General features: G+C 40.9%; 5 protein-coding genes across 22 annotated transcripts in view; 1 reads left to right on the forward strand and 4 right to left on the reverse strand.

The window, feature by feature from the left end:
• Nucleotides 1-354: 354 nt before the first annotated feature.
• On the reverse strand, nucleotides 355-6,588 carry LOC132195891 (transcription factor E2F3-like). 3 transcript variants are annotated; one of them, XM_059618179.1, is made up of 8 exons: nucleotides 6,145-6,588; nucleotides 4,820-5,109; nucleotides 4,285-4,414; nucleotides 4,012-4,222; nucleotides 3,838-3,950; nucleotides 3,643-3,782; nucleotides 3,350-3,584; nucleotides 355-2,775 (listed from the first exon to the last, which is right to left on the reverse strand). In XM_059618179.1, the coding sequence occupies exons 2-8, from the start codon at nucleotides 5,057-5,059 to the stop codon at nucleotides 2,639-2,641; spliced, it is 1,206 nt and encodes a 401-aa protein (XP_059474162.1). In that variant the 5' UTR covers nucleotides 5,060-5,109; nucleotides 6,145-6,588; the 3' UTR covers nucleotides 355-2,638. The 3 variants fall into 3 exon arrangements, 2 of the variants coding, with proteins under 2 accessions (XP_059474162.1, XP_059474161.1); XM_059618178.1 differs by having other exon boundaries at nucleotides 3,350-3,593; nucleotides 6,145-6,587; XR_009441705.1 differs by having other exon boundaries at nucleotides 2,636-2,775; nucleotides 3,210-3,593; nucleotides 6,145-6,587.
• Nucleotides 6,589-7,109: 521 nt separating this feature from the next.
• On the reverse strand, nucleotides 7,110-9,043 carry LOC132195893 (protein archease-like). 2 transcript variants are annotated; one of them, XM_059618182.1, is made up of 6 exons: nucleotides 8,821-9,043; nucleotides 8,383-8,486; nucleotides 8,304-8,328; nucleotides 8,116-8,206; nucleotides 7,947-8,060; nucleotides 7,110-7,474 (listed from the first exon to the last, which is right to left on the reverse strand). In XM_059618182.1, exons 2-6 carry the CDS (start codon nucleotides 8,459-8,461, stop codon nucleotides 7,295-7,297), a joined length of 489 nt encoding a protein of 162 aa, XP_059474165.1. In that variant the 5' UTR covers nucleotides 8,462-8,486; nucleotides 8,821-9,043; the 3' UTR covers nucleotides 7,110-7,294. The 2 variants fall into 2 exon arrangements, with proteins under 2 accessions (XP_059474165.1, XP_059474164.1); XM_059618181.1 differs by having other exon boundaries at nucleotides 7,112-7,474; nucleotides 8,867-9,043.
• Nucleotides 9,044-9,077: 34 nt separating this feature from the next.
• On the forward strand, nucleotides 9,078-10,932 carry LOC132195892 (tRNA (adenine(58)-N(1))-methyltransferase catalytic subunit TRMT61A). 2 transcript variants are annotated; one of them, XR_009441706.1, is made up of 5 exons: nucleotides 9,078-9,504; nucleotides 9,564-9,839; nucleotides 9,890-10,041; nucleotides 10,093-10,599; nucleotides 10,660-10,930. XR_009441706.1 is itself a non-coding variant. In XM_059618180.1 (4 exons), exons 1-4 carry the CDS (start codon nucleotides 9,150-9,152, stop codon nucleotides 10,201-10,203), a joined length of 894 nt encoding a protein of 297 aa, XP_059474163.1. In that variant the 5' UTR covers nucleotides 9,078-9,149; the 3' UTR covers nucleotides 10,204-10,932. The 2 variants fall into 2 exon arrangements, 1 of the variants encoding a protein (XP_059474163.1); XM_059618180.1 differs by having other exon boundaries at nucleotides 10,093-10,932.
• Nucleotides 10,933-11,143: 211 nt separating this feature from the next.
• Nucleotides 11,144-12,342, reverse strand: LOC132195999 (uncharacterized). Of its 2 annotated transcripts, XM_059618359.1 has the most exons (3): nucleotides 11,839-12,342; nucleotides 11,554-11,775; nucleotides 11,144-11,445 (listed from the first exon to the last, which is right to left on the reverse strand). In XM_059618359.1, the coding sequence occupies exons 1-3, from the start codon at nucleotides 11,981-11,983 to the stop codon at nucleotides 11,231-11,233; spliced, it is 582 nt and encodes a 193-aa protein (XP_059474342.1). In that variant the 5' UTR covers nucleotides 11,984-12,342; the 3' UTR covers nucleotides 11,144-11,230. The 2 variants fall into 2 exon arrangements, with proteins under 2 accessions (XP_059474342.1, XP_059474341.1); XM_059618358.1 differs by having other exon boundaries at nucleotides 11,554-12,342.
• A 5,195-nt stretch (nucleotides 12,343-17,537) lies between these two features.
• LOC132196263 (zinc finger protein rotund-like) overlaps nucleotides 17,538-24,285 on the reverse strand; it is a 128,716-nt gene continuing 121,968 nt past the window's right edge. For all 13 annotated transcript variants that reach the window (XM_059618790.1, XM_059618784.1, XM_059618788.1 and 10 more), the window contains one exon: nucleotides 17,538-20,697. In XM_059618790.1, the coding sequence (XP_059474773.1) occupies nucleotides 19,588-20,697 (1,110 nt within the window). In that variant the 3' untranslated portion in view covers nucleotides 17,538-19,587. The remainder of the gene's footprint in view (nucleotides 20,698-24,285) is intronic.

Raw genomic sequence — 24,285 nt, forward strand, 5'->3', positions numbered from 1 at the left:
ACTGAGAGTGAGAAGTACTGCCAACTAATCAAAAATATTCGTGTCTTTCTGGAATCTTACTATGACGATTGAAACTATTCAAAGGTATATATAAGTATTATTTCACAAATAAAATGTGATAAATCGTGAATTACATGAGGAAATGCCGCGAATTATAGGCTAATTTTATTAGCAACGGGGAAGCGATTAGGTTGGCAGTATTTTGGCGTTCGGTCTTAATGGTTGTGCGCATGCGCTGCAACTTAGAACGGCTGAGGCGGTAGAAACTCCCACAAGCTGGCAAAAATTTGAAACTTTGCCACGTGCCAGCACCGTGTTGATGGTTGACTAGGAATGAAACGCGAAGGTCTCGGTTTTTACGCGATTTTTAATTATTTTTGTGTAAGACAATGGCTCCATCATTTGCACATAATTCGTCACCTAAGTCTAGAGTTTACTCCTACACAATGAACAATTGTCTCTCTCTCTCTATTCGTCGAGTGGTTTCTTGCAGTATAAATTTATATATGTTAGTACTTGAATTTCTTTTTTCGCATCCCAACGCAACGCACCTCATATAATACGATTCTTTTAGTTTCATTGACACATACATACAATACACCAGGTGAAATCACGAGAGATCTGATCGGCATTGAATTGTAAAAGGTCTTTGAAAGGACGGCCAGAAAGTTGCGCAGACCATTTTACTGACTGACTTTTACTGCACTGCTGAAGAGACAAAGCTGTTCTCCTATATTGCCTTTTGATATGTCGCATTTTATGATAGACGACTCAAGACAGCTTGCAAGGAAATTAAAACTCTGAATGAGAGACGCGCGTGCTGCCCGCATTGATAGACGCAGAGTAGTTATGAGAATTGAAAAGGGCAACTCGCGCTCTTTTGTTCAAGATGCAATTTCATTCTCGAATGTGTGTTGGATTAGTTATTTGTACGCTTGTAAAAATCCTACTTTCTAAATTTCAACACTCACCGCTCCCACTAATTGAGGGCTTTTTTAATTAATTTTCTACAAGAAAATTATGTGGTAATGATACCTGATGTACACATATTTTCAACAGTATTTCGGCCAATCAGATTATAAACAAATACAGGTTGAGAAGAAATTTACACTGGTGACGAAAGTTTTCAAACCAAGATCATAATTGACAAGAAGAAATAAATAATAAGTCAACACAAATTATCCTTTCATCTTTCTCTTTCAAAAGATCAGTCTACGAGGAGTTAATAATTTAAAATTAACAAATCATATAATAAGTAGAATTTTTTCTATTAAAAAAGACAAACATGTTTTGCAGGCGCAATAAATAATAATATTTCAATAAATATTCTCTTTGGAATAAGAAATCAACTATTATGGTTGTAGAGAGAGGAAGTTTTGAATTTGGAGATTGGTTTTTTGTTCATGTCAATTTACAGAAAGTGGAAATTTTGAAGTGGTTGTAATAAAATTTACAGACAGAGAATATTCTCACAAACCAAGACTTTGATTTAAAATCAATTCTGTTAAAATGATTAACAAGTTCCTCATTCCTCACATATTATTTTGGTGCACTTGTAATGCAAGTTGTGTCGAATCAAATCAGTCTGTACACCAAATCAATGGAAACAAACTGAAATGCGTGTCATTTAAAAATAAAAATGAACTCCTCAGCCAAATTATCCTCCACGCTTTCCACCAGTGGGTTAAATTCAAATTGATCACACTTGTCTACTGATCCAATATTCAGCTGTAACACATTTGTATGAATCTTAATTCTTATAACTTTGGTATTGAATCGTCCAAACCCACTTTTGAATTTCGGCAGTTTCTTTTTTAACCAGCTCAATTTGTTTAATTTAAAGCTGCGTCGATTAGTATTCAATTGTTACAAATAATCGTTTCCTCAGGCACTTGATTGTAATAACGGTAAACAATTTTGTCGCAATTTCCTTTTGTTTCCAATTCAGTTAAGCTTTCGAAATCTAGAACACATCTCTACCAATGTGGGGAAAAAATGTACACAAATCAAACACGTTAAAATGGTGAAAACCCTAGAGAAATTAAGAAACAATAACAAAAGTGGTTAAGGAGGTATGTTAATTAAATTGTAAACTATTTCACGCTACCATTAAATGACCCAAACACTCCGTTAAAAATCGTTTTGTATTTTTGCACCTTTTTTGAAAGGTGCGCCATTAAGATGATTTGCTTACTTTAACATACAAAATCAAGTGATAATAGATATTTATGTAGTAATCAATTCCAAACTATGTACATTATCTTTATTGCAATCATCTTAATAGATGTGGCAGGGCTTTGTATGGCTTGCCAAAATTAAATGGGGGAAATAAACCCACTACTTAGGCACCTAAGGTAGGCAGAGAAAACACTTTTCCGTCGAGGAATCGCTCACTCGGCCGCCTCGAAAAACCGAAGTGGCGAGATTCGCAATTAACTCCTCTGGGAGTAGTTTCTTGTTTAAAAATCATATCTCTTGTTGTGTGTGTGTCATTTAAAAATTTTGTGATTCTGAGCACCAAATGTCGTACGTAGTAAAATGAGTAAAAGTGTTCGAGCTTTTTGCAAAAACAACCGCGCCGAATGACAGAACTCTATTGCATGGAACTGGTGAACCTCATTCTCTGCCTGGCAGTGTGCTAAAGAGCAAAGTCGAAAAGGTCCGAGAGGCCTTCATTGTGATCCATGCTGAAACTGTAGTCTGAACTAGGCATTGGTGGATCGAAAGGTATGAACAGGTCGGAGCTCAGCATCGAGGACTCCAGAGTGCAGGCGTCTGCAAAAGAAATCATTCATCAAACAGAGTCGCCAAATTCTTCAAAACAACACACAATTCCAACTACCAAAATCAACATAAAAACAGAGTTTATTTATCGATCGAAATAACACTGATGGAGTGATCAAAGCACCGCCAAAGCCTTCTGACTGTGATGTGAGCGAAACGAAACACAGGACACAGCTGGAAGGCTTTGGCAGCAAAATGAATAAAGCAGGTTAGGCGAATCGGATGAGATGATGAATGAACAAGCAATGTCTAGCCTTCTGACTGTGATGTGACCCAAGTCAGCACAAGTCACAGCGAGAAGACCAGCATTGCAAATCCAGCGTCCGGCCAAGCATCGACCTAAGCGAAACAATTTTGAATCGTGACAAAAAACGTTAGTGAAAAAAGAAAAATCCACACTTGTTAGCAAACGGACAAAGCATTACCTGTGGTTTAGCGGCTGGAAAAGCATGCAGTGCAAGAAAATCAAGAGTGTGTGGTCTGAGCAGGCAGCAGGTTTATTAAGCATTTTACAATCAGCAAGCATTGGAGAAAAACAAGTGAACGGCGGTCATCATTTTGTTACCTGAAGACTGGTCCTCGTTGCTCAGGCCCATGGGGATGTATTTGTCCGAGTCGGACAACATGGGCTCAACGTAGTTGCCCGAACTGCTTGTACTTGGCTCCATGAACGACTCTAAACTACTGCCGGCGGCCGCCGCCTCGATGATGTTTGATTTCTTGTTTTCACTCTTCTCGTCAGGTAATAAGAACACTTCGATTTCACCCGTTTCCGAGCGCAGATACATTTGTAATGGACCCTGCGACACCTGCATGGATTAATTGCGGCAAATCGGTCGACATTGCTAAAAAAAATACCTCTGGCACGTTCAGCTCGGCCTCAGGCGGCGCTTTGATCGCCAACACCGTCTGGGACTGCAGTCCGACTAAATTACGCAGATCCTGGTACGTCACGTACGCTAACCTCGTGTCCTCGCTGAGTACCAACAGTTCAGTTTCTGCGAAAAATTGAAAAGTCTCACTCAGTTCGAGCTCGCATTTTTCCCCGCTTACTAGCTTTCTCGATTAGAGAATCGAGTTCCAGTTCCTTTTGCTCCATGGCTATCAGTTCTGCCTGCAGGTACGGGGCTGAGCCCTGCGCGGGGTCGCCAGTATCACATCCCCCTCTGAAATTTGCAAGTGCGTTCGAAGGAATTCGCAAAGGGGAAAAAAAGAACTCGGTCAAACCTCCACTGAATGTTGTTTTTTGACTTTTTCTCGAGGATTCCTATTCCCTCGAGCACGTTTGTTATGTCGTAAATGCGTCTCTTTTGAACACTCAAATGCTCCGAGGCCTTGTTCAGGTCGATGACACCGTCCGGCGAGGTCTGCAGCAGGTTCAAAAACTTTTTCGTCAGCAGCCCCAGAGACGTGTCATATCTCGTTTTCTCAGGACGGGCTGATTAAAAAATAAGACAAAAAATTTATTTAAAAAGAAAACTAATGAAAGAAAAAACTTACGTTTGGGACTGGGCGTAGAAGACGCAGAGGTACTGGGAGTATTGCGCGGCTTTTTCGCCTTCGGGGCTTTGAAGCTCGCATCTGACGACGGCGACGGAGTGCCTTCGAGCACCAGTCTCCGTTTCACTTGCTGCGAGACACAAAAAAATTTCAGAATGAAAACTTGATTTAAATTAAAAGAATTTGGAAGTTTGACTTAAAATACGCATAAGCCAAAGCAAAAGTCGTTTGGCAACAAAATGTTTTGAAAAAAATCAGGTCAAAGTAAGACATAATTCGATGGATTTTGGCGTGGAGAAAATTCAAAAACCTTCCCAAAAACGCTGCTCTAGTTTCAACTTAAAAATTGAATATCTCCAGTTCTGTTTAAGATGCAGAAATATACAATATTTTTTAATAGATAATCAATGAAAAAATTGGCAAAAGTCTGATTTTTATTTTTGTACACAAATCCAACACCAATTGACCTGTGCTTAAGTTTGATATGAGTGAATGTGAAGGAATTTTCAGTAAAATAAAATTATTTTTTTCGTACCTCTATGTCGAGGGTGCCTCGAGCGTCCGTCCTGGCCGGAGGCACCGTGGAGCGACTGGATTGGCGCATGATCTGGTTTTGGGGCGTCTGGCCGTACTCGTGGTCGAGGACGTACGAGGGGCTGAAGTACTTGATGGTCGAGGCCGAGGTGGACGGGCTGGCCGCGGCCACCGTCACCACAGACAGGGGACTGGCCCCGTGTCCCAGGGCTCGGCTCACTCCACCGGATCCGCGGGGCATTGCTCGGCACACGAGCTCACTCTGCTACCTCAACGTCTGGCCGGACATTTCTGAAAAACGCAAGTCAATAGTAATTCATTTGAATTATAATTTTAAAAAAAGTTATTTATTTCAGGTTGGGGAATTCACAGATAAAGTTTAAATGGCATGATAAGACGATTCGAATGAAAACCTTTGAAGGCTTTTAAACTGATTGGCCTTTTAATTAAAACCCTCGTAATCATTCGACTTCCTCCTTTGCTCTGTAGGAAACAAGTTGATAAACAAAAATGAAAAGTACAGCGATAATTTTGCACATAATTAAAAAAATGTGGCACTTCCTCCGGGGCAGGGGCCAACCTGGGTGCATTTAAAAGGCCCGTGAATTTAAGATTTAAATGCCACGCACTAGAATCAGTCGAAATGCGTTTGGGCAGGAAAATTGTGCCGAAAGAAAATTAAAATGATTCGCAAATTAAGCCCGGACGCGTCAAGCAACACATTTGGAAGCCATTTCGAGGAACCTCACGCACGGCAATTTGTCAACCTCGGCGCGGTCAATGGCGGGCCGAATCCTCCGGGCCCTGTCCTGAAGTGTCCGAACCAATTAAAATTTAGCTCGGACGACTCGAGCCGAAAATTTCGGCAGTTCGGCAGCCGAATTCGCAGAGACCCCCCGTTAAACCAAATTCATTCGCCAAATCAATCAAATTAGGCACGAATGCCGGATTCGCGGAGAAAGCGGGGGATGAAGAGAATCGAGTGGTCGCAGCGGGCGATGCACCACATGTGCAGATTGGCCGTGGCCTTTGCAAAGTTCTCGGCAGCGTCCATATTAGGTCGAGGTCGCCACACGAGCGAGAGAGAGAGAAAAGCGTCTTTTTGAATCGGGCGCCGTTCGGCCGTCGAGCGAGAAATCGGCCCGAAATCAGGCTCAAGGGTTGGAGGGAGGGGTGGAGTTTCGGGTGCGGGGGCCAAAGGGGGTGGTTCGGCTTGGAAAGGGCCGGGTCGGGGGTGCCGAAAGCGAAATGCGCCGAGGCTGCGGCGTCCATCTTCCCCTGGCCGCGGCGGCTTCTCTCGGGGCCCCGAGCGTGCACCCAACTCACCTCGCCGAAAGTCAGCTCGAGCCCTCGCTAGGTCGGCCCTGCGTCGGCCGGCGTGTCTGCCCAACACGTTCACGCGCGTTTCGCACTCATGGCGCGGGTGCGGAGTCGCCGATTCGCCTCTAAACGCGCTCTCGGTGCGGCGGCCACTTCGTTTGTTGCTCGCTCGGTGTGTGCAAGTCGCGGCGGCTCGCGGAAGGGGAACACCGATGATCTCGCCACCTCCGCGCACACACTCGCGGATTTTCTTCTCTTTTCCTCCGCGCGATCCCTGCGACCTCAATGTGTGATCTCACGACCGTTTGTTGCTCCCTCCGCCTTGAGAAACAATCAATCGTGCGGGGTGCAGGACCGCGGCTCTCGATTAATTGCCACAGCAGCGACTCGGATCGGTTGACAGATTTGCTCAATGGCCGCGTCCAGACCGATTAGCGGCAACGCTTGGCGCCAACACCGACTCGCCACCATCTGACGCACTTCCGCTCCCGGCCCCCTACCGAGCATTCCTCCACTTCTCCCGCATTTTCTCCCGAAACGCCGCTTTTCAATTAATTAACCTCTCACAAAATCAAATCTAGCTGTACCTTTGCTTTACGCAGGACCGAAATCTGCCATTTTCATAAACGTATTGAAGAAAATCGTGTTCAAAGTTGAGAATGCTCGTTCGGGGCCGTCAAGCCAAGCCAGGTGTGGGTCGCTCGTTCTGCTGCCGTAAAAGCGGCAACAGCTGCTCATTGGTGCCGTAAAAGGCGCGAAACGGTTGTCATATTATACCGACCGGGGGAGAGTTCTATGTGTGGGGGATTCAGGTTTTTTTCAAGGTGGGGAGAAAAATGCATCAAGGCAGCCGCATTCTTTCACAAGGGGCTGCCGGCTTCGGGGCGGAGTTAAATAGCAGCCCTTTAAATTTATGTCCGCATCTGCCTCTCTCCCGTGAATAAAATGATTTTTTTTCCACACATGCTTGAATACCCAATTATTAGTGCACAATCAGAGCGGTTTCACGAGCATCTGCTTTTATTCATTCGAAAGCAGCTGAAGGGATTATTTTTGTAGTAATTTGCACAAAACCAAAACCAGCTCTGCTGATTTTTGCACGTAGTCCTGGTGGTGATGAGATATAAATATGTATTTGTTGCGAATAAAGTGTTTGTTAGATGTCGATGATGACGAAAACTTCCTTCTTCTCTCCTTCTTCGTGAACCTGAATGTTGGAGTAGGTGATGGCCTTGACTTCCGTTCCCTGAGGGTGTTTCTCCAGATCAAATTCCTCGCCGTACAGTTCGGCTCTGATCTTCCAGTTGGACCGGTCAAACTCCACAATTTTCACTTTCTGATAACAAAATTTGTATTAAGACTAAGTAAAAAACACAAATTTGCATAAATCAGAATAGATTATTAGAATAAAAAACAGTTTCGCAATTGGAATGAATAATTTAAATTAAATTAAGAGCAAATTTCAGTTTATTTGCAAATAAATAATTCATTAAATTTTTTAATCAAATTGGTTCTGAAAAAAAAGCAAAATTCAGCTAATTTACAAAGAAATAAATAATTAATTTTTTTTTAAATGAGTAAAATTTCAATTCCAACAGAATTTTAATAATTGATTTTGATTTAATAAATAAAATAAAATTTAAAATTAAATTTTTAGAAGATTCAAACAAAATCATTCAAGCAATGCACTTGACGATATAAAATTTGTCGTATTCATAATTCATTTACCTTAAAACTAGCATTAAAGAGAAACCTTTGTTGAATGCAATAAAAATGTACTTTGAATTTTGAATGCGTTTTTTGTTTACCTTGGCTAGGAAAAACGGTTCACAGTTGAACATGAAAAGACACTCGTCGAGGAAATTGTACAAGAGCGAGAGGACGTCGTGGCCCTCGACCGCCACCCTCCTCATTTCTAAAATCTGTGAATTCGGTTATTTGGGAATGTTTGACCTGACAAGTTATTTTATTACTCACATCACAATGTTCCAATTCTGAAATGTAGTCAAACATGGCCACAGCACATTGCTCGAAAGCTTCCTCCACAGACGAGCCCCACGAATGAAGCCTGAAATTGCATTTTCCTCATATAAATTTTATCTTATTAAAGAAGTAATTTAAAAAAAGTAATTGTTTTAAATTATTGCTCATCCAGGAAAACTTACTGAACATCTGCAGTGTGATCCAAATCTGTAAAATTAAATTCAGTTTTAAAGAACTCAAATTTTTAGATTATTTCTTCACATTCATATTGTTTTGACGGGATTTCGTAAATTTCCGGAGCAAACGGTCCCAGTTCTCCATCAATTTCTTGGTCTTCCATGCTTTGCTCTTGATGAAATGATCACCTATAATTTTCCGGAATTTTCATCATATTCGTAAATTTCAAAACATTTGAACTTTTTAGAACTAGTTTGGAAATTTAAAAAACCTTAATATTTGACACAAAATAAATGTAATTTACGTTTTATGAATAATACATAATTATTTATAAAATTACATAAGCAATAAAATTGTTGATTATTCGTAACCAGCTTAATGTTATGAAATATTAAAAAAATTGCAGGTATCCGAGTAATTATTCACTGATTAGAATGAAGTATTCGGAAACGAATTTCACGCTTGAAATTTAGAAAATTCCATAATTGTATGATTGAGATAAGAACTGAAAATTGTGCACACCTCATCAAAATTGAAATCTCCAAACACTGAGAAATTAAACACGAACCTCGGCTGAAAAGTACCAAACTTCAGCTTGAAATTGGCAAAGCAAACGTTTCCGCAGTTCATTTAGCAGGCCATGGCAGCTCAAATTTGGGGAAATTTCGCGAAACTTTCTTGCCCACAGGATGAATTTACTTGTAAACAAACATGTGAGAGCCGCACAAAGGAGCTGGAAAGGAGTGACTTTGCGCGCCATCTGTTGGCGCTTTGCCGAACTACGTCGCCACAAGAGTTTGAAAACAACAACAACAACACGTGCCTTGCTGGTTGTTTTGAAAGAAAGAAAGATGAGTTTCGCCGAGTTCAAGTCGAAAATCGAAATGGGCGACACGGTCATACTGTACCTGTCGGTGACCTCGATATTCCCCCTGCAGGTCGAGGCCAAGATGAAAAACAAGAAGGGCGAGTTGGTGGACAACGTGTTCCAGACGGTGTACGGCGCCCTGAGGGTGTCCGAGCTGCAGGGCCGGCGCTACGGCACCAAGGTGCCGCTGTCCAAGGGCTGGGCCTACGTGCTGGCGCCCACGTGCGACCTCTGGACGCAGTGTCTGCCGCACCGCACGCAGATCCTCTACACGCCCGACATTTCCCTCATTTTGATACAGCTCGAGTTGAAACCGGGCTCGAGGGTTGTTGAAGCAGGTTTTTGTTTTAAATTAATCAAAGTTTAATATCTCTTAATTCAATTCTCTTTAATTCAGGCACCGGAAGTGGGTCTCTGTCCCACTCGATTCTGCGGACGATCAAGCCGGACGGCCGCTTGCGAACCTTCGACTTCCACGAAGTCCGCGCCACCACCGCCAGGGACGAGTTTGCCCTGCACGGGTACACGGAACCCTTGGTCAGGGTCATCCACAGGGACGTGTGCGCCCAGGGGTTCGCCGTCGACCCTGCCGAGGACAAAGTCGACGCCGTCTTCCTCGACCTGCCCATGCCCTGGGAGGCAATTCCTCACGCTAGAAACGTTTTAGTTCCTGGTAATTATCATTTTTTTTTTCAAAATAATTAAATATTAATTTAATTTCAGGCGGAAGGATTTCAATTTTTTCCCCCTGCATCGAGCAAGTTGTCAAAAGCAAAGAGGCGCTGCTGAAGAATGGCTTTTTCGAGGCCGAGATGCTCGAATGCCTTTGCAGAGATTTGAATGTCCAGTACAGGACGCATGCAAAACTCAACTTGGTAACTTTTAATTATTCTTTTCTTCCAATTAAATCACGAATCATTCTTAAGGAGGGTCCTGAAGAGCAGCAAAGATTCATCACTAGTTTTCCGGCAGCAACGGTTCCTGGTCACACTGGTTTCCTTACATTCGCAACCCTGAAGCCGTGGAGGTCTTCGTAGTTCTTAAGGTTGATTTAAAAAATACAAAAATAATCTGAATGAATCTGTTAAATAAGAATTTTTATGTAATAACTGTATTTTTCTTACAACCATTCTTTATCTTGTGTGGAGAACATAATTTCTATTTTTCATTAAAAAAATTCTTCTCAATAATGTACTTGATTTTGAAAATATATTTTTTGTAAATCAGTTGTTTTTTCAACTGGAGAAATTCCTTTTTTTTATAATTTGTAAATAATGCGCCGTTATGAGAATCTTTTGTTGTGTTTATTTCGGAAAGATCGTGATCAAAATGGTCTTGAAATGGATATTTATTTGTTGCAAAATAGATTGTGGGAATTCCAGAGCAGCAATACAAGATGCATTGAAGCGGGAAGTAGGAAAATCCAATGAACGGTAAAGGTGGCAAGGCTAAAAGTATCCTGAAATTAGAAATGTATGCAACCTGCCTTTCAGAGAGACACTGCCGGTTGCATAAAAACTTAAAGACTGGCCGCACCGTCTGGCTGCTGCTGCCACCACTGCTTGCGGACCAATTGCTTAATTCTGCACTTATAATTTTTAATTTTCTTCTACGTTTTTTCCAATAATTCATTGCTTTCCATATTTAATTGTTCTTTAATTAAAACTGTACGCAAAAAGTTAATTTCCATTTTTTGTACTAATTATTGAAGAACTTGGCTTGGCTATAATTATTGATTATGAAATTGTATGAGCATGGTATTACAAATTTAGTTTATTGCAAACCAAAATAACAATAAGTTGCAAGTAAGGGGTTTGCATATTATTATACTGACTGATTATTTAATTGTTTAATAAATTCTATTTTATTTAAATTATTAATGGGTAATTGTTCAATAATTTCTATTGTTTAAATTATTACTATTTGCTAATTGTTAATAACTATATTGGTTGGGGTATTTTGTTTAAACAAATTGGGTCAGCTTACACACGGGCTTTATTTAACACAACAATTCTGGCAGAATGAGCAAATTTCACTGACTCGAAATTGTTCGTTCAATGTCACTTAAAAATCAACAAATGGGAGCGGTGTTCCCTGGGTAGGCCGGCAGGCTGCCCTGGAAACGTCCTTGCTGGGAACCCGGACGGCTCCCTGCAGGCTCTCGGCGCGGCCGGGGCCCACGGCGTGCGGGTCTCTGGCGGCGGACGTTCGGACGCCTTCGTCCGAGCGCTCGCTGGCGGCGTGCCACGTCGGCGCCCGATTCCTCGGACAGGAAGGAGCTGGGGACAAAACAATGGGTCGCTCGGCTGTACTTCCGTCTCACGTAGTGGTTTGACCTTTCGGCCAAAAGAAGGCCTCAGGGAGAGACTAATTGGAATCTCTCTTACCTGGCAAAATTGCTCCGTACGGCTTCGGACGGCTCAGCCGCATCCGGGACAGTACGAGGGACACAGGTGTGTCTCTCGAGGGGCTCGGGACGCGGTCGGCCTTCCGGCTGTTCTCGGACGAGACAGCGCCGGGACAGGACAGCGGTCGGCGCCGTGGGACAGCTCGGACGGGTGCGAAGGGATCGGACGGGCGTCCGAAACTGCACTGGGTGTCCAGGTGTCCTGCGAACAGAGAGCAAAGGGTTGAATGCTCTCCGTCAGCTGGCTCGAGTGTCGAAGCTTTACCTCTGATTTCTCTGAGGTCTGTCAGCCTTCTGCATCGAGCCAGCGGACGGAGCGCCTTTTTATAGCGCGGGTAGCAGCCCTGGGAGGGTCGCGCAAAACCCACCCACCCATTTGATTTACATTGAGAACTACTTTCTAGATGCATCTAGAAAGTTCTGTGAATCTGCAGTTGAATTCTAAAATGCCTTTATAAATTCCCTTGTATCGAAATAGAATCCCATGAATTTTACAAGCTAATTCCAATTGAATTTATACTAATTATTTGTAAATTTAAAGCTACTTTAAATTTAAAATAAATGCAAGATTTATTTGTAAGAATTCAACTTAAAACAATTGCCAGAAATTAAAAAAAGAATAATTAAAAAGAAAGCCCTTAAAAAATGAATTTAATTGTAAGCCGAAAATTAATTGAATAATAATAATAAAAAAAAACAATGAAGTTCTCCGATGACACAGCCACAGTCAAAACAAACAAATTAAGAGAGGAATAAAATAATTATTCCACACCAAGCAGGAAAATTAAAAAATATGATTTCAAATATTGACGAATTATTGTTCACAAAAAAAGATGCTAATGATTTTGTCGGCATTCTCCGCAGCAAGGAGAAAAGCCTGTGCAAATGAAAGGCAAATGGACCTGTCGGGTTGCCGAATGAGCAGCATCGCCGCGGGGCGAATCTGTGCAGAAAGCTTCTCGCGCGACCATCATCATCAGTTAATTCGCTTCTTCTGTGAAACGTCCGAGGCCCGCGGCCAAACGTAATAAATAGTTGGAGCCGCTCAGGCCACGCATTACCTTAGAAGAAGCTCAGGCTTAATTTGTACCCTCGATCTTTTATTGCCCAAGCACAAAAATAACGCAATTCCGCACCAGAGAATTATCATTTAATCAGTGAGGGTAGGTAATTGATGATTATTGACGAGCCTTTTCTTGGATGCAAAGTTTTCATAAAAGTCTAATTATTTAGGTGCAATTTTTAATTAAGAGACTTAATTAGTTCAGAACTGTATTATGTAGAGGAACATTATTTGTTTTAAATTTAAGATTCAGCGAATGAGCAAAATTCTAGGTAATCGTCAAGGTAGTAAATTCACGCAATTCAAGAGTCTTTTTGCTGTAAGAATAACATTTCATCTTTCAGAAAATTATTAAATGATTTTTATTTCACATAAAATGCATTAAAAAATTTTAAAATTAATGCATGATTACTTGAAAATTATTACATTTATAATTAAGAAACAAATACGAAATATTCACTGTAATGGTGATTTAGATGGTGAAACGTTATAAGTTTAGAACTGAATGAATGATTAATTTCATTTTTATTTAAACAGTTAAAAAAAAATCAAACAAGAAAGAAATTAAATATTGAATCAGTTCTATCTGATAAAATTTTTAATATCCAATATTGTGGAAAATGATAAATAAAATTCTTTATTTCGACAGTTTTTATAAAATAATTTATTTATTATTATTAATAATTTCTTTTATTGTTGAAAATTTGTCCACATTGCTACAAACACACTTGAATTGCTGAAAAAAAATTATGTTTATTTAATGGAAAAGAATAAACGGCCGGATTAATTTAGATCAAAACTCTCGATTGTTGTGTTTCTGCCAATTTTGTATTTTATAACAGGCCAATTTCATTTTTACAATTCATTCGCTCTTCTTGTTTATTTGATGTACCATTGCATGATGTTTGGTGGGAAGAAGATTTTGAAAGAAGAGAGAAAACGAGAGTTGGCGCGCGGCAGAATAAATTTTGCGGATTAAAGCGTGCCTTCTTCAATGGGAGCGGCGCCGATTTCATGGAAACTCGGAACGAGCATTTTGCTTCGGAAGGTCTGGAGCATGTGCGCGCCACTCGCGCTCTACAATTATATTGGGGGCAATAAATCTTTACCTGACCCCGCGCGAACTTGGGGGGTGCATGAACTTTTATTTATTATTATTTTGGAGGGTGAGACATGGAACTGGAAACACAACAAAACAATAAATGTTGGCCAGGATGAAGATGCGGAGCCCAAATTTTGTAAGCCTGCCAGGGCATTCGGCTGCAGGCGCGCTACAGCGTTTGATCATTTTCCCTCTTTGTGAAATCTATATTGCCCTGGAAATTTCTAAAATTTCGGGCCTGAAAGATGTCTTTGTCGGTGCAGGGCAATAAAATTGTATAATTCTATATTTTCCTTTCCTCTGTTGAAACTGCATTTTACTGTCGCTTTTGTATGTATTTTATTATTACAATTTCTTATTCGAAAATTACCAGTTTTTAAATATTCTGTATAATTATTTTGTTCAGAATGCAAAAGTTGAGCACCTAAGCGCATGGATTCAAATTATTTTGGTCAATATTAAAAAAAATCTTTTTTCATATGTTAAAATTTAAAGCAAGAGATTTAAATTTTCGCTTGTAAAACTAACATAAAAATAATGTTTCTTTTTAATGAAAAATTTATAACTAATTAACTGATTTAACCTAAAATTAGGCACTTAACCAATCATAAAAATTCCAGCTTTAAAATTTTAGGTGTATAGTTACAAATTAATCGCAGCTTTACCCAAGCAGATCATTTTCCCACCCTTTGATTTTGTGTTTTCTCAGCACTTGGGCTGATGGACCGTGTTGTGAGAAATGGATGGGGCGAGCAAGCGTCTCTTTCCTTTTCTTTCTCGCAGGTGCGACGTATAATGAGCGGCGGCTCGAATTCGTCACGCCGAGCCAGCGCGTTATTCCCAACTCTTCGCGTCATATCACATCATTCGCTATACTCGCCTCACTTTTGATCACTTGCTGGGAATATTGCTCAAATTTATTACACTAGAAAAAAATCAAAATACGTTTTTATTCACAAACATGAATTTATCTTGTTATTTAATTTTATTAATTAATTTTTTTTCTTTTTTGAAAATATGATAAATCTAATCGGAAGGCGTAAAAGATGCCGGTTGAGCAAACAATGGGGCGGCGCATTTTAAGGAAAAGGGGTCCCGAGGCATGTGTGTGCCTTTTTGCCTCGGCGCGCGGCTACCGTGCTTTGAAGACGGATTTATTTAATGGCTGCACTCTCTGCAGTTCGGGCTAATAAATGAATTGTTGCCTCTTTCTTTTCTCCCATGCGCTGGCTTTAGCTCTCCTGCAGATTCTTTTCCAGGAACACATCACACCGAGGCTAAAAATGCGAAACCGCGAGTGCGGAGCAGGAAACACACGTCGATGGCACTTTGAAGGGAGTAGCGAGGATCAAAATGAAATATTCAGAGAGAAATATTTTCTAAGAACAATTCTAATCGTTGTACAAAGTCATATAATATTTAATTGTTTTACATGAAAACAGGACTTACAATCAGTAGGAAAAAATTTAATTGAAATTTAGAAAACTTTTTAACTTTTAGATTAAATAAAATTCTCACTGATAAGTTTAGTGGAAACTTCAGACATAATTTTGGTCGTTTGTCGGTCGGGGAAAAAATTTGAATGCCGCAAAGGTTGCGAAAGCGAGTTTTCTGGTGGCTGCGCACGAAATTATTATTGCTGCGCTGTTGATAAAAATAAGCGCGCAGATTTTGTGGCGTAATAAATGTCACGAAGGGCCAACTTGCGGTCACCCTGGTAGCCAGAAAAGACACACTTGACTGGGCCGACGGTGCGTGTGAAGAAATCGGCTCCACTCGTCTGTGACAAAAGTTCCATTTCAGGCCGATCTCGATTGATTTTGTCAAAGGCCGTCGCGCCGCGGATTTGTTAACAATTAGTGCGCTCGTGAAAGCATTCAAAATTGGGTCCAAAACAAAACACAAACAAGATTTGCTAACGGACTTGCTGACTTTTCGCCAAAAACAAAAGAAAAGGCTATCGAGTTACACTCCTGCTGCTGCGACGCCGGAATTAGGCCGCGCAGCTAATGAATTTTTAATGAAAATGAAGGAACGATTAAAGCAGAAAATATAGCAATAGAGTATTCAATTAAATAATGCCATTCATAATATTCCAAGTAATAAAATAAATTGAAAAAACAATTATGTATAAAATAAGTGCTTTGTATGTTATTTTAGTCAATGGGGTCTCGATCCGAATAGTGGTCAGATGCGTCCGCTTCTAGTACCGGAAGGGGAGTGGCAATTTATTTTACGACAAACGAGAGACATAATTTTAGAAGCAATTTCTTTAAAAAATAGAAAATTATAACGGAAAAATTCACCTACCTGAGGCGAGTCGATGAGTGCAGTGACACTTCCGAGTGGTCGGCGCGGCGAGAAAATCCATTATTCGCCTTAATTCGGTGTGATACGGGTTGATTGCTGATATTTTTGCCCGATTCGCCATTTTTCCTCCAGCGAGGAAGTTTCTGGAGTTGCCAGCGCTTGGGCAGCCGGCGAGGGAAAAGTAAATGAGGGAGGGTTGGGAGGGAGCGCTACCTGCCCAATGCAGCAGCATTGGAATGCGCTCCCACCAACACTCTCTCTTTCTCTTATCACTCGCCGCTACCCAAGGCCGCTACCCTTGTGCCCAACAAGTCCTTGGAAGAAAGAAAATGGCGAGAAAGGCGAAAATTTTCATGAATCGCTACCGTATCTCAACGAATTGAGGCAAAAGGGGAATTTTCTCGTTCAGCCGACCACTCGGAAAAGGCGCCGCACTCATAAACTGGTCCCAGGTATGTGATTTTTGCTATTATTTTTACAGATTAATGCTTTTTCGTTAATTTTATTTGATCGTGTCACTTTCACACGCTGGTGAAAATTTGAAATTTGCGCCACAGAAAACCAACAGCCAATCAAAAGCGGTACTTATTGAGCCATAATGCGTGCGCTTCTGTTTCGGATATTTCTCAATATCAAGACCCCATTGATTTTAGTCTTTCTAATTTCACATCACTAAAAAGAAAAATCAAATTATAAGGAAGCGTTTACGTGTTCAAAATCGATTATTAATGCATTAGAATTGTCTAATGTGAAAAAAAGCTTGTTATATATAAAATCAAAATTTGTTTCTGGAAAATGCAATTTTTCAATACAATTTCACCTACAATACTATAAAAATGTTAAAAAATAAAACGATTAATCAAATAGTTTTTTATTCCACTGATCAAGCAATCGAGTCGTTGAATTTGCAACTTTTCGCGAAACTAGGCAGGCATCGTCTCTGTGTGTGGGGGTAAAGAACATGTACCTAAATAAAATGAGAGATTTGAAAGAGAGGTGAGCGCAGCTCTGCCCATAATGATACGGCGGCGCGGCACAGGTGTATTTTAAAAAGGTTCAGGTGGGAAGATGACTGGTCGAAAAGTAGCGGACCAGGTCTCATCTCTCGTCGAGCGCACTCGCCGATTCCCAGAACTGGCTTTGTGACCGGCGATTGCGTCACAAGAGCTCGAGAGGACCACGAGAGCTTCTTCTTCTTCTTCTCTCTCTCTCTGCAAAGGAAGAATCGCACACCGAGGTGAAGCAGAGATAAATTTAAAATACAGTTGGCGCAAACCACTTTTCAAAGCGCCGCAAAAAAATCCTGCAGTGCCCTTTCACCAAACGCGCGGGTCCAGCTCAGCTATTTGCATAAGGCCAGAAACTTCCTCCGCTGCCGAGATTTAAAAACTGTTTCAGGTCAACTTGTTTTTCAACTGCTTTCCAGTACTTTTAAAAATATATCATTTCAGGTTCATTTACAAGCAGAATGAAATCAGTTTCGTTTTACATTATTTCAAAATGTTTTTTATTGTTTATCGCATAATAACATTAACATTTTTGTTTTTTGTTATAATATCGCAATAATAGTTTATCATTCACAAATAATATTTCATAATTATCCTGTATACTAAGTGTTCCAAATGAAAATTAAAAATTATACATCTTAGCTGTAGGTGCTGCATTTTTTTTAATATAAAACATCATCATTTATCGTCGATTTTGCTAATTTTCGTGTGAATTATTTTTCCACTTTTACATACCGTAAGAGAATATTGAGCTCGCCAAAAATTAAGCAAAAAAACCAAAATAGCGCGCGTGGTCTTTTGTGGATTGAGAGATGAGAATTTAAAACAATCAAACGCAGTCTCGTTTTCAGCTTGTCCCGAAAATTTCGTTTTGTTGTGCACAGAGATAATATTAATTGCATTTTCATTATGTTTGTCTGTTTTTTTTCTGTTAACATTAGGCGGCGTTGAACCATGTGAGCTTGCCGCCTGCACACGACTTTTCAATATATTGCTATTTATTTACATGTACGAGAAGAAGAACAAGTGCCACGGAATTAGGAAATCTTTTTAAGTTTTTTGCCAAAAAGAGTAGAGAAAAGTGGACATAGATGTTTGAGAAAAGTGTGCTTAGAAGCTTAGTTAGGCGACGAAATTCACATTTATTTTTCCGCCTTTTCGAGTCACCGACGAATTTCTCCACACTTTTGCAATTCGTGCTTGCTTGTCACAATCAATACACATTAACTATATCGTAAAATTAAGTAACAATCGAGAAAGACCATGCACTGTGGAAATATATCTAACGTTCGATCACGCATTTTATTGCCAATCCTGAGGACAAAATTTGTATAATTCGGCGCACGTTTTGCGCCAAAATTGACAGAGAATTGATCGCATAAGTGATGAGAAAGAATGCTTTTCGAATTTTCACACTTTCTTTCCTCCCGAAAACAACAAGCTGAGATTGCGTTTATCACACGCACAGCAAACACGTGAAATGCAACATTAATAATTTCCCGTTGAGCCAGCGCTGGACAGTATTTTTCATTTTTTCATAAGTAGCAAACAGAGAGATCTTTTTCTTTTTGTTTATATAAACCACCGGAACTTTGAGAGACATTGAAAATATTTTGCTGTTTTTTCCCTGTATTTCGAAACACTGACAGTAGACAATGATAAAACGTCGTTGAGAGTTGAAATGAATATCAAGTCATCTCATCACTAGCTCAGAAACCTGCAAATTTAATTTATGCGTGTGTGTGAGTCGCTCCATCCCTTTTTTCAACGTTTCAGTTTGAGATTTTTGAAAATAAAAAAGGAAAAAAAATTAAAAATGTGTTTGGGCAAAATGAGGACTGCTGCTTGTGGTCCTATTCGTGTGTGTTCAGCAATTATTATAATATTATATACCATGAATGTCATGCAATGAAATGCAGTCTTTGTCACAACTTAATCATCTCTCTCTCTCTCGCTTTTTCTCTCATTTTTCCTATTGATAAAAACATGTGGTTCGTTTTTCTGTATATATAATTAACAACTTAAATGACAACACAAGGCAAACACTATATAGATTTTCTACATCTTACAGTTTAAAAGAGATTTTTCTTGTCATTTTATACAATACACAGTTTCAAGGGGCAGTATCGTGTGTCGTTTTTTCCTTTAATTCATTCTAAACGCGTTAAAAATTATTGATTCGCATCAAAGTCACTTCTTTTTTTTTACTGATTTTGGCATCTCACGACCGTGTTTGAACTTAGGGTTGAAAATGTACGAGCTCTTAAATCCTACTGGCCCTTTTTATTGTTGTAAAATTTCTTCTTCTTTGCACACACATACACATCCGAGTTCTGAGAGATGGATCAACTTTACACGAACTAATTTATTTACAAAGCTTACAATCTAAAAACGGGTGAGGAGAGGATTCTTGCGCGCCCGTTTTCCAAATAAAACTCGCAACATTCGCACAAAATGAGTCTGCAAATCAACAGCTACTGCAGCGTGTCCGAGAACTGTACAAACAACTAACGTTTGCTTGACACCATCATTTTACTGACTCTTCTCCTTGAGACCGAGCAGGTGCTCGCCGGCCATCGTGGGCGGCTGGTGCGCGTAGTTGCGGATTTGGTGCAGCGAGATCAGTTGGTTGGGGAAGGAGCCGCCGCCAGGGGCGCCACCGGCGCCGCCGCCCAGGTGGCCGTGCGAACTGGCCACCGAGGTGACGGCCTTGGGAAACGACAGCGACTCGTACGCCAAGTGATATGGTCCTCTGGAGGTGGGCGGGGCCATGAGCTGGTTGTTGCTGACGGCGGCGGCGGCGGCCAGCGGCAACATGGACGCGGCCGCGCTCTGGATGGGCGTGAAGGCCGACGTCGTCTTGACCGGCATCTCGTAGCTCTGCTGCTGCTGCTGCTGCTGCAGGTGCTGCTGCCGCACGTCCTCCATCAGCCGTTCGGAGGCGGCCATGTTGGCGACGGTGGCGCCGCTCGGCGTCGGCGGCTGCAGGCACGGCTCGTGCAGCCCGTCCAGGTTGTCCTTGTTGTTCCAGTAGGCGGCGTGCTCGACGGGCGAGTTGGTGCCGTTGGGGGCGCCGGGGGACGCGGGGCCCCCGTTGGGACCCCCGCCGTTGGGGGGCCTGGCGCCCATGATGGGCGGCCGCTTGTCGGCGCGCTCGGCGTGCTTCTGCATGTGCTTGGTGAGGTAGGTCTCCTGCGTGTACGACTTGCCGCAGTACTGGCAGATGTGCGTCTTCAGGTGCTTGGACTCCTTGTGCTTGGGGATGTGCTCGAGGAGGGACGGCTCGTCCGTGAAGCACTTGTAGCACGAGTTGCACTTGTACGGCTTGTCCGTCTGGTGGCAGCGCGAGTGCGACTGCAGGTTGCTGAGCTGCGAGAAGGCCTTGTTGCAGCCGATGTGCCGACACTTGTACGGTTTGTCGCCCGTGTGCGTGCGGATGTGCTGCTGCAGGTGCGACAACTGCGTGAACTTGCGTTGGCAGATCTCGCAGCGGTACGGCTTGATGCCCAGGTGGATGCGCGTGTGCTGCGACAGGTACGAGCTGTTGGCGAACGCCTTCGTGCACTGCGAGCACTTGTACGGCTTCGCCTCGCGCATGTGCAGCTGCGAGTGCAACTGCAGTTCCGCCTTCGAGCCGAACATCTGCAACAGCCAAACAAGAAGAAAAAATTAGCGACAGTGTTCGTGATTGCGCAACATTATGAAATAAAGCAATATCTAGTCCAGACTTGGACAAAATTGATATCATAGGCTTGAACACATCAAAATCAACAACATTTCGACCACATTCCAGGCCAAAAAGTTGCATAGATCAGCCCATTTCTGGTGCTTTATGCAATTTCTTGACAGCTATTGTATGAAAAGTCGTTTCGCTCTAGAACAACACGATTCATTTGTTTCTTACGCCCCGCCCCTTTCCTATCCTTTTCTGCAGGTGGCGACTTGAGCGCGAACAAACAAATGACTATGAATGTGGGATGTTCTTAGAGCGAAACGACTATAACAAGTTCATCAGAATCTGATCAGACTGCAAAAACTTTTTTGTATCTAAATCTGTGCAAATATTCTTGGACTATAGTTTGGTTTTTAGGAATTGTGAAGAAATTTATTATGAAAACCCATCAAAGAAACGCTATTTTAATTAATTTCCTTCAATTTTGAACCGTTTGCAAAAAATTAAAGTGAATTTCGTGACTGTTATTTTGTGTATTTCCATCTCGTCGATATATTTGCCTATTTTTCCCAAATGAAATATAATCAAATGTTTTGAGTGAGAAAATGTGCGTATACTATTTAAGAAGCAATCATCTCAGCACGAATAATTATACACGATAATTATCCAATCGTCTCGTTGTAACGACCAATTTAGCAATTATTTCTCTCGTGCCCACGTGACCTGACCGTCCATATAATAATATACAAGCTTTCGTGAGAGATGTTTCCGTCTGAATCATATAAAACGAGCCTTTCCTCTCGCCTTTCCGCTGAATTTTCGTGTTTCATTCAAATCTGTGTGCGCGGCGTCAAAACGATGTATTATATAAGATTGTTATTGCCCCGACCGCCGTCTCGGCGCATTTTCCACGCGATTTTTTCGAGACACGCGAAGTGAAATGTATAACGATAATCGCAAAATTATAAACACGGGGCGCATGCAAGGCCTATAGTTAAAAAATTGAAACATGCAAAACCGTTTTCTTATTCTCTCTGTTGAAAGTACCGCACGCAAGTGCCGCGTTCCCTACGCACTCTTGGGCACGGCACAGATGATATCACTTTGCGCACACACACAGCTCAATGTCACCCTTGCGGTGTAATTACGCGCCAGATTATGAAGGAAAACCCCGCGCGTTCAAATCTCTGCATCTGACTCGAGAGTGCATCGATCGAAGCGGAGGCGCTGCTGGGAATTTGAACGCTCGCGCAACTTCCAACAAATGATTCACGTCGATATTTATTTGCAAAAGAAGTCGCGGACAAACCCAACAAATAATGAATAGAAGAAAAGCCAAGGTCGCGAGATCTTTTCTCTTTCTTCCTGTTCGCTATTGTGAAATTTATTCATAGAAGAGCAAAACATCTAGTCTGAGCCAATTGTCCGCTGAAATATTTACGTCGGCAGTTTTTTGGCCGTGCCAAGAAAGAGCCTTAATAGACACAAAGGCGAAACAAAAGTTTCGCCCGCGGCCGTTCTTTTTCATTTTTTAAACACGCTCGGCAACTTTCTCTAGGTGGACAGACAGGTCACCTGCGCCGCCGCTTACCAAATTTTCTATACCGCGCGGCTGCAGTTGAACGAAAATCAACACACAATCGATCAAGCTAGTTATAAATTTTCTAACCAGAGAAAATATAATGATTTTTTTTTCATTCGCGTTTGACATTCGAGCGCGCGAGTGCTTCTTAAAAAAGTTATCAAATTTCCGTCTCCACTGCGGTTTTGTGGTTCTGATTGTAGATGATGAGCGACTTTGGTATGATTATTACTATATGAAAATCCTCTTTTTTTTCTCACCTGCGCGCGCGGCAGAAAAATTTCAGCTCCCATCGACGGATTTATTTATTTCTCGCATCAATGAACAATATAATCAAATATTGCTGCTGCCAGTCGTGGCAATGCTGAATAAAAATTGTGTGGTCGACAAGAAGAGTAGGAGGAGGAGGAAATGGATATGGGTTTGTAAGACGGAAAATCTCATTATTGCGTGATTCACCCGCGAGCAGCGATTTGCTTCGTTTCAAGGTGAAAAACGTCTTTTTTTCCTCAATTCACAAAACGAGGAATGAAAATTTGCTAGCAAAGTTGTATATTAAAATTAAATTATTTTTTATTTTTTAGAGGATTTTATGTAACTGAATCTGTAGTTTGGATTTAAAATTAAAGAGGGAAATATTAAAATTTTAAATTAATTTTTAACGAATTAAAAAAAATTATCTTTTTTCGTCCTCAATTCATCAAAAAGTACATTATAATTAAAAAGTTAATTCAATTTTAGCTTCAAATATACATTTTTAATTGAGATTTTCCCGTTTTCCAATTTAAAAAGATGATTTTAGTTAGAAAGCCTAAGCAATTTTCGATACTTTTACAAAAGATTCATAATGGAGTGGCTTTATTTAATTTGTCTGTGCGTATATCATGAAGTGCAGCTCCTGAGCCGAATTTGATGGAGTGAAAAGCGTCTCTCGTTCTTAATTACGACGCCGAAGAAAAGTCAAATCAGCGCGGCGCGCAGAGAAAAGCAGCGCACATCATTATTAGCCGCTCTATTGTTATTTACGATTGAGCCCTGCGGCGAAAAAAGTTTTAAGCTTGATGCGCGTTTCGCACACAAAAAATCGTAATTACCACAGAGGCTACCGGATTATTGCTTCACATTTCAAGCCTTGTCAATTCTCATAAATCCAAAGTATATAAATTCATATTTGTAATTTCATGTTAAACTGGTTCACTTATGAGACCGGGAGTCGTGTAATGTGATAATAAATAAAATGGCACTTGTTGTGCTTCACTCGCGGCGGCAAAGTGCATCTCATTAATGCGCACAGCTTATTTAATCGAGTGTGTAATTGCATATTACATTAGGATCTATTACAAGTCTGCATTGTTAATAGTTTCATTAAAACAATTATGACGCGTTTATTTTAAGTGCTGGAGAAAATTTGATCCTTCGCTGAGCATTCGGATTTATTATTATTATTAAGTGAAATGCATCCGAATGCGGTCTTATTTTTTTTTTTTATTAATCCGACCGTGAGTTGACCATTTATTGTTCCAACACCATATAAAATTTATTGCTTGTCTGCAGCTGCATTCGGTCCGTATTAAATTATATATAAATCTGGTTCAAAAAAGGGTTAGCGCGGCCGTAAAACCAAAAGATATTTCAACAGCAGGCTCGGTCAAAGTATCAATTTACTCTCTAGCCAAAGATGCGTGTATAGAAGCTAAACTTTCAGAAGCTGCGGGATTTTTTTTTCTTTGTATGATAAAAAATATAACGAAAATGATAAATGCGCACTTTTTGCTCGCGTTGGCGCGGAAGGAGATTATTTAACGCTTGGTTAATTACATTTTTTATGAGCAAAGTAAAAAAAATGATTCTCAAAACCATAACCTGAGTCACGGTTTAAGAAATTGAGGCGTTTTTAAACGGAAATATTGGTAATAAACGCTACGAAGGAAATGAATTATTTATATAATTCAAAAGCGTGCATCTCAATAGGCGC

The sequence above is a fragment of the Neocloeon triangulifer genome, unplaced genomic scaffold (assembly GCF_031216515.1).
Source record: "Neocloeon triangulifer isolate White Clay Creek 2 clone unplaced genomic scaffold, ASM3121651v1 ptg000011l, whole genome shotgun sequence".
NCBI lineage: Eukaryota > Metazoa > Arthropoda > Insecta > Ephemeroptera > Baetidae > Neocloeon > Neocloeon triangulifer.

Coding starts and splice junctions, on each gene's coding strand:
- LOC132195892 (XM_059618180.1), top strand. CDS start 9,150: ATGAGTTTCGCCGAGTTCAAGTCGAAAATCGAAATGGGCGACACGGTC. Junction 9,505..9,563: donor CTCGAGGGTTGTTGAAGCAG/GTTTTTGTTTTA, acceptor TCTTTAATTCAG/GCACCGGAAGTGGGTCTCTG. Junction 9,840..9,889: donor TAGAAACGTTTTAGTTCCTG/GTAATTATCATT, acceptor ATTTAATTTCAG/GCGGAAGGATTTCAATTTTT.
- LOC132195893 (XM_059618182.1), bottom strand. CDS start 8,461: ATGGAAGACCAAGAAATTGATGGAGAACTGGGACCGTTTGCTCCGGAA. Junction 8,207..8,303: donor GATCACACTGCAGATGTTCA/GTAAGTTTTCCT, acceptor ATGCAATTTCAG/GCTTCATTCGTGGGGCTCGT. Junction 7,475..7,946: donor AACCGTTTTTCCTAGCCAAG/GTAAACAAAAAA, acceptor TTTTGTTATCAG/AAAGTGAAAATTGTGGAGTT.
- LOC132195999 (XM_059618358.1), bottom strand. CDS start 11,983: ATGCATCTAGAAAGTAGTTCTCAATGTAAATCAAATGGGTGGGTGGGT. Junction 11,446..11,553: donor GTACGGAGCAATTTTGCCAG/GTAAGAGAGATT, acceptor TTTTGTCCCCAG/CTCCTTCCTGTCCGAGGAAT.
- LOC132195891 (XM_059618178.1), bottom strand. CDS start 5,059: ATGCCCCGCGGATCCGGTGGAGTGAGCCGAGCCCTGGGACACGGGGCC. Junction 4,223..4,284: donor TTCTACGCCCAGTCCCAAAC/GTAAGTTTTTTC, acceptor TTTTTTAATCAG/CCCGTCCTGAGAAAACGAGA. Junction 3,594..3,642: donor CCGAGCTGAACGTGCCAGAG/GTATTTTTTTTA, acceptor TAATCCATGCAG/GTGTCGCAGGGTCCATTACA.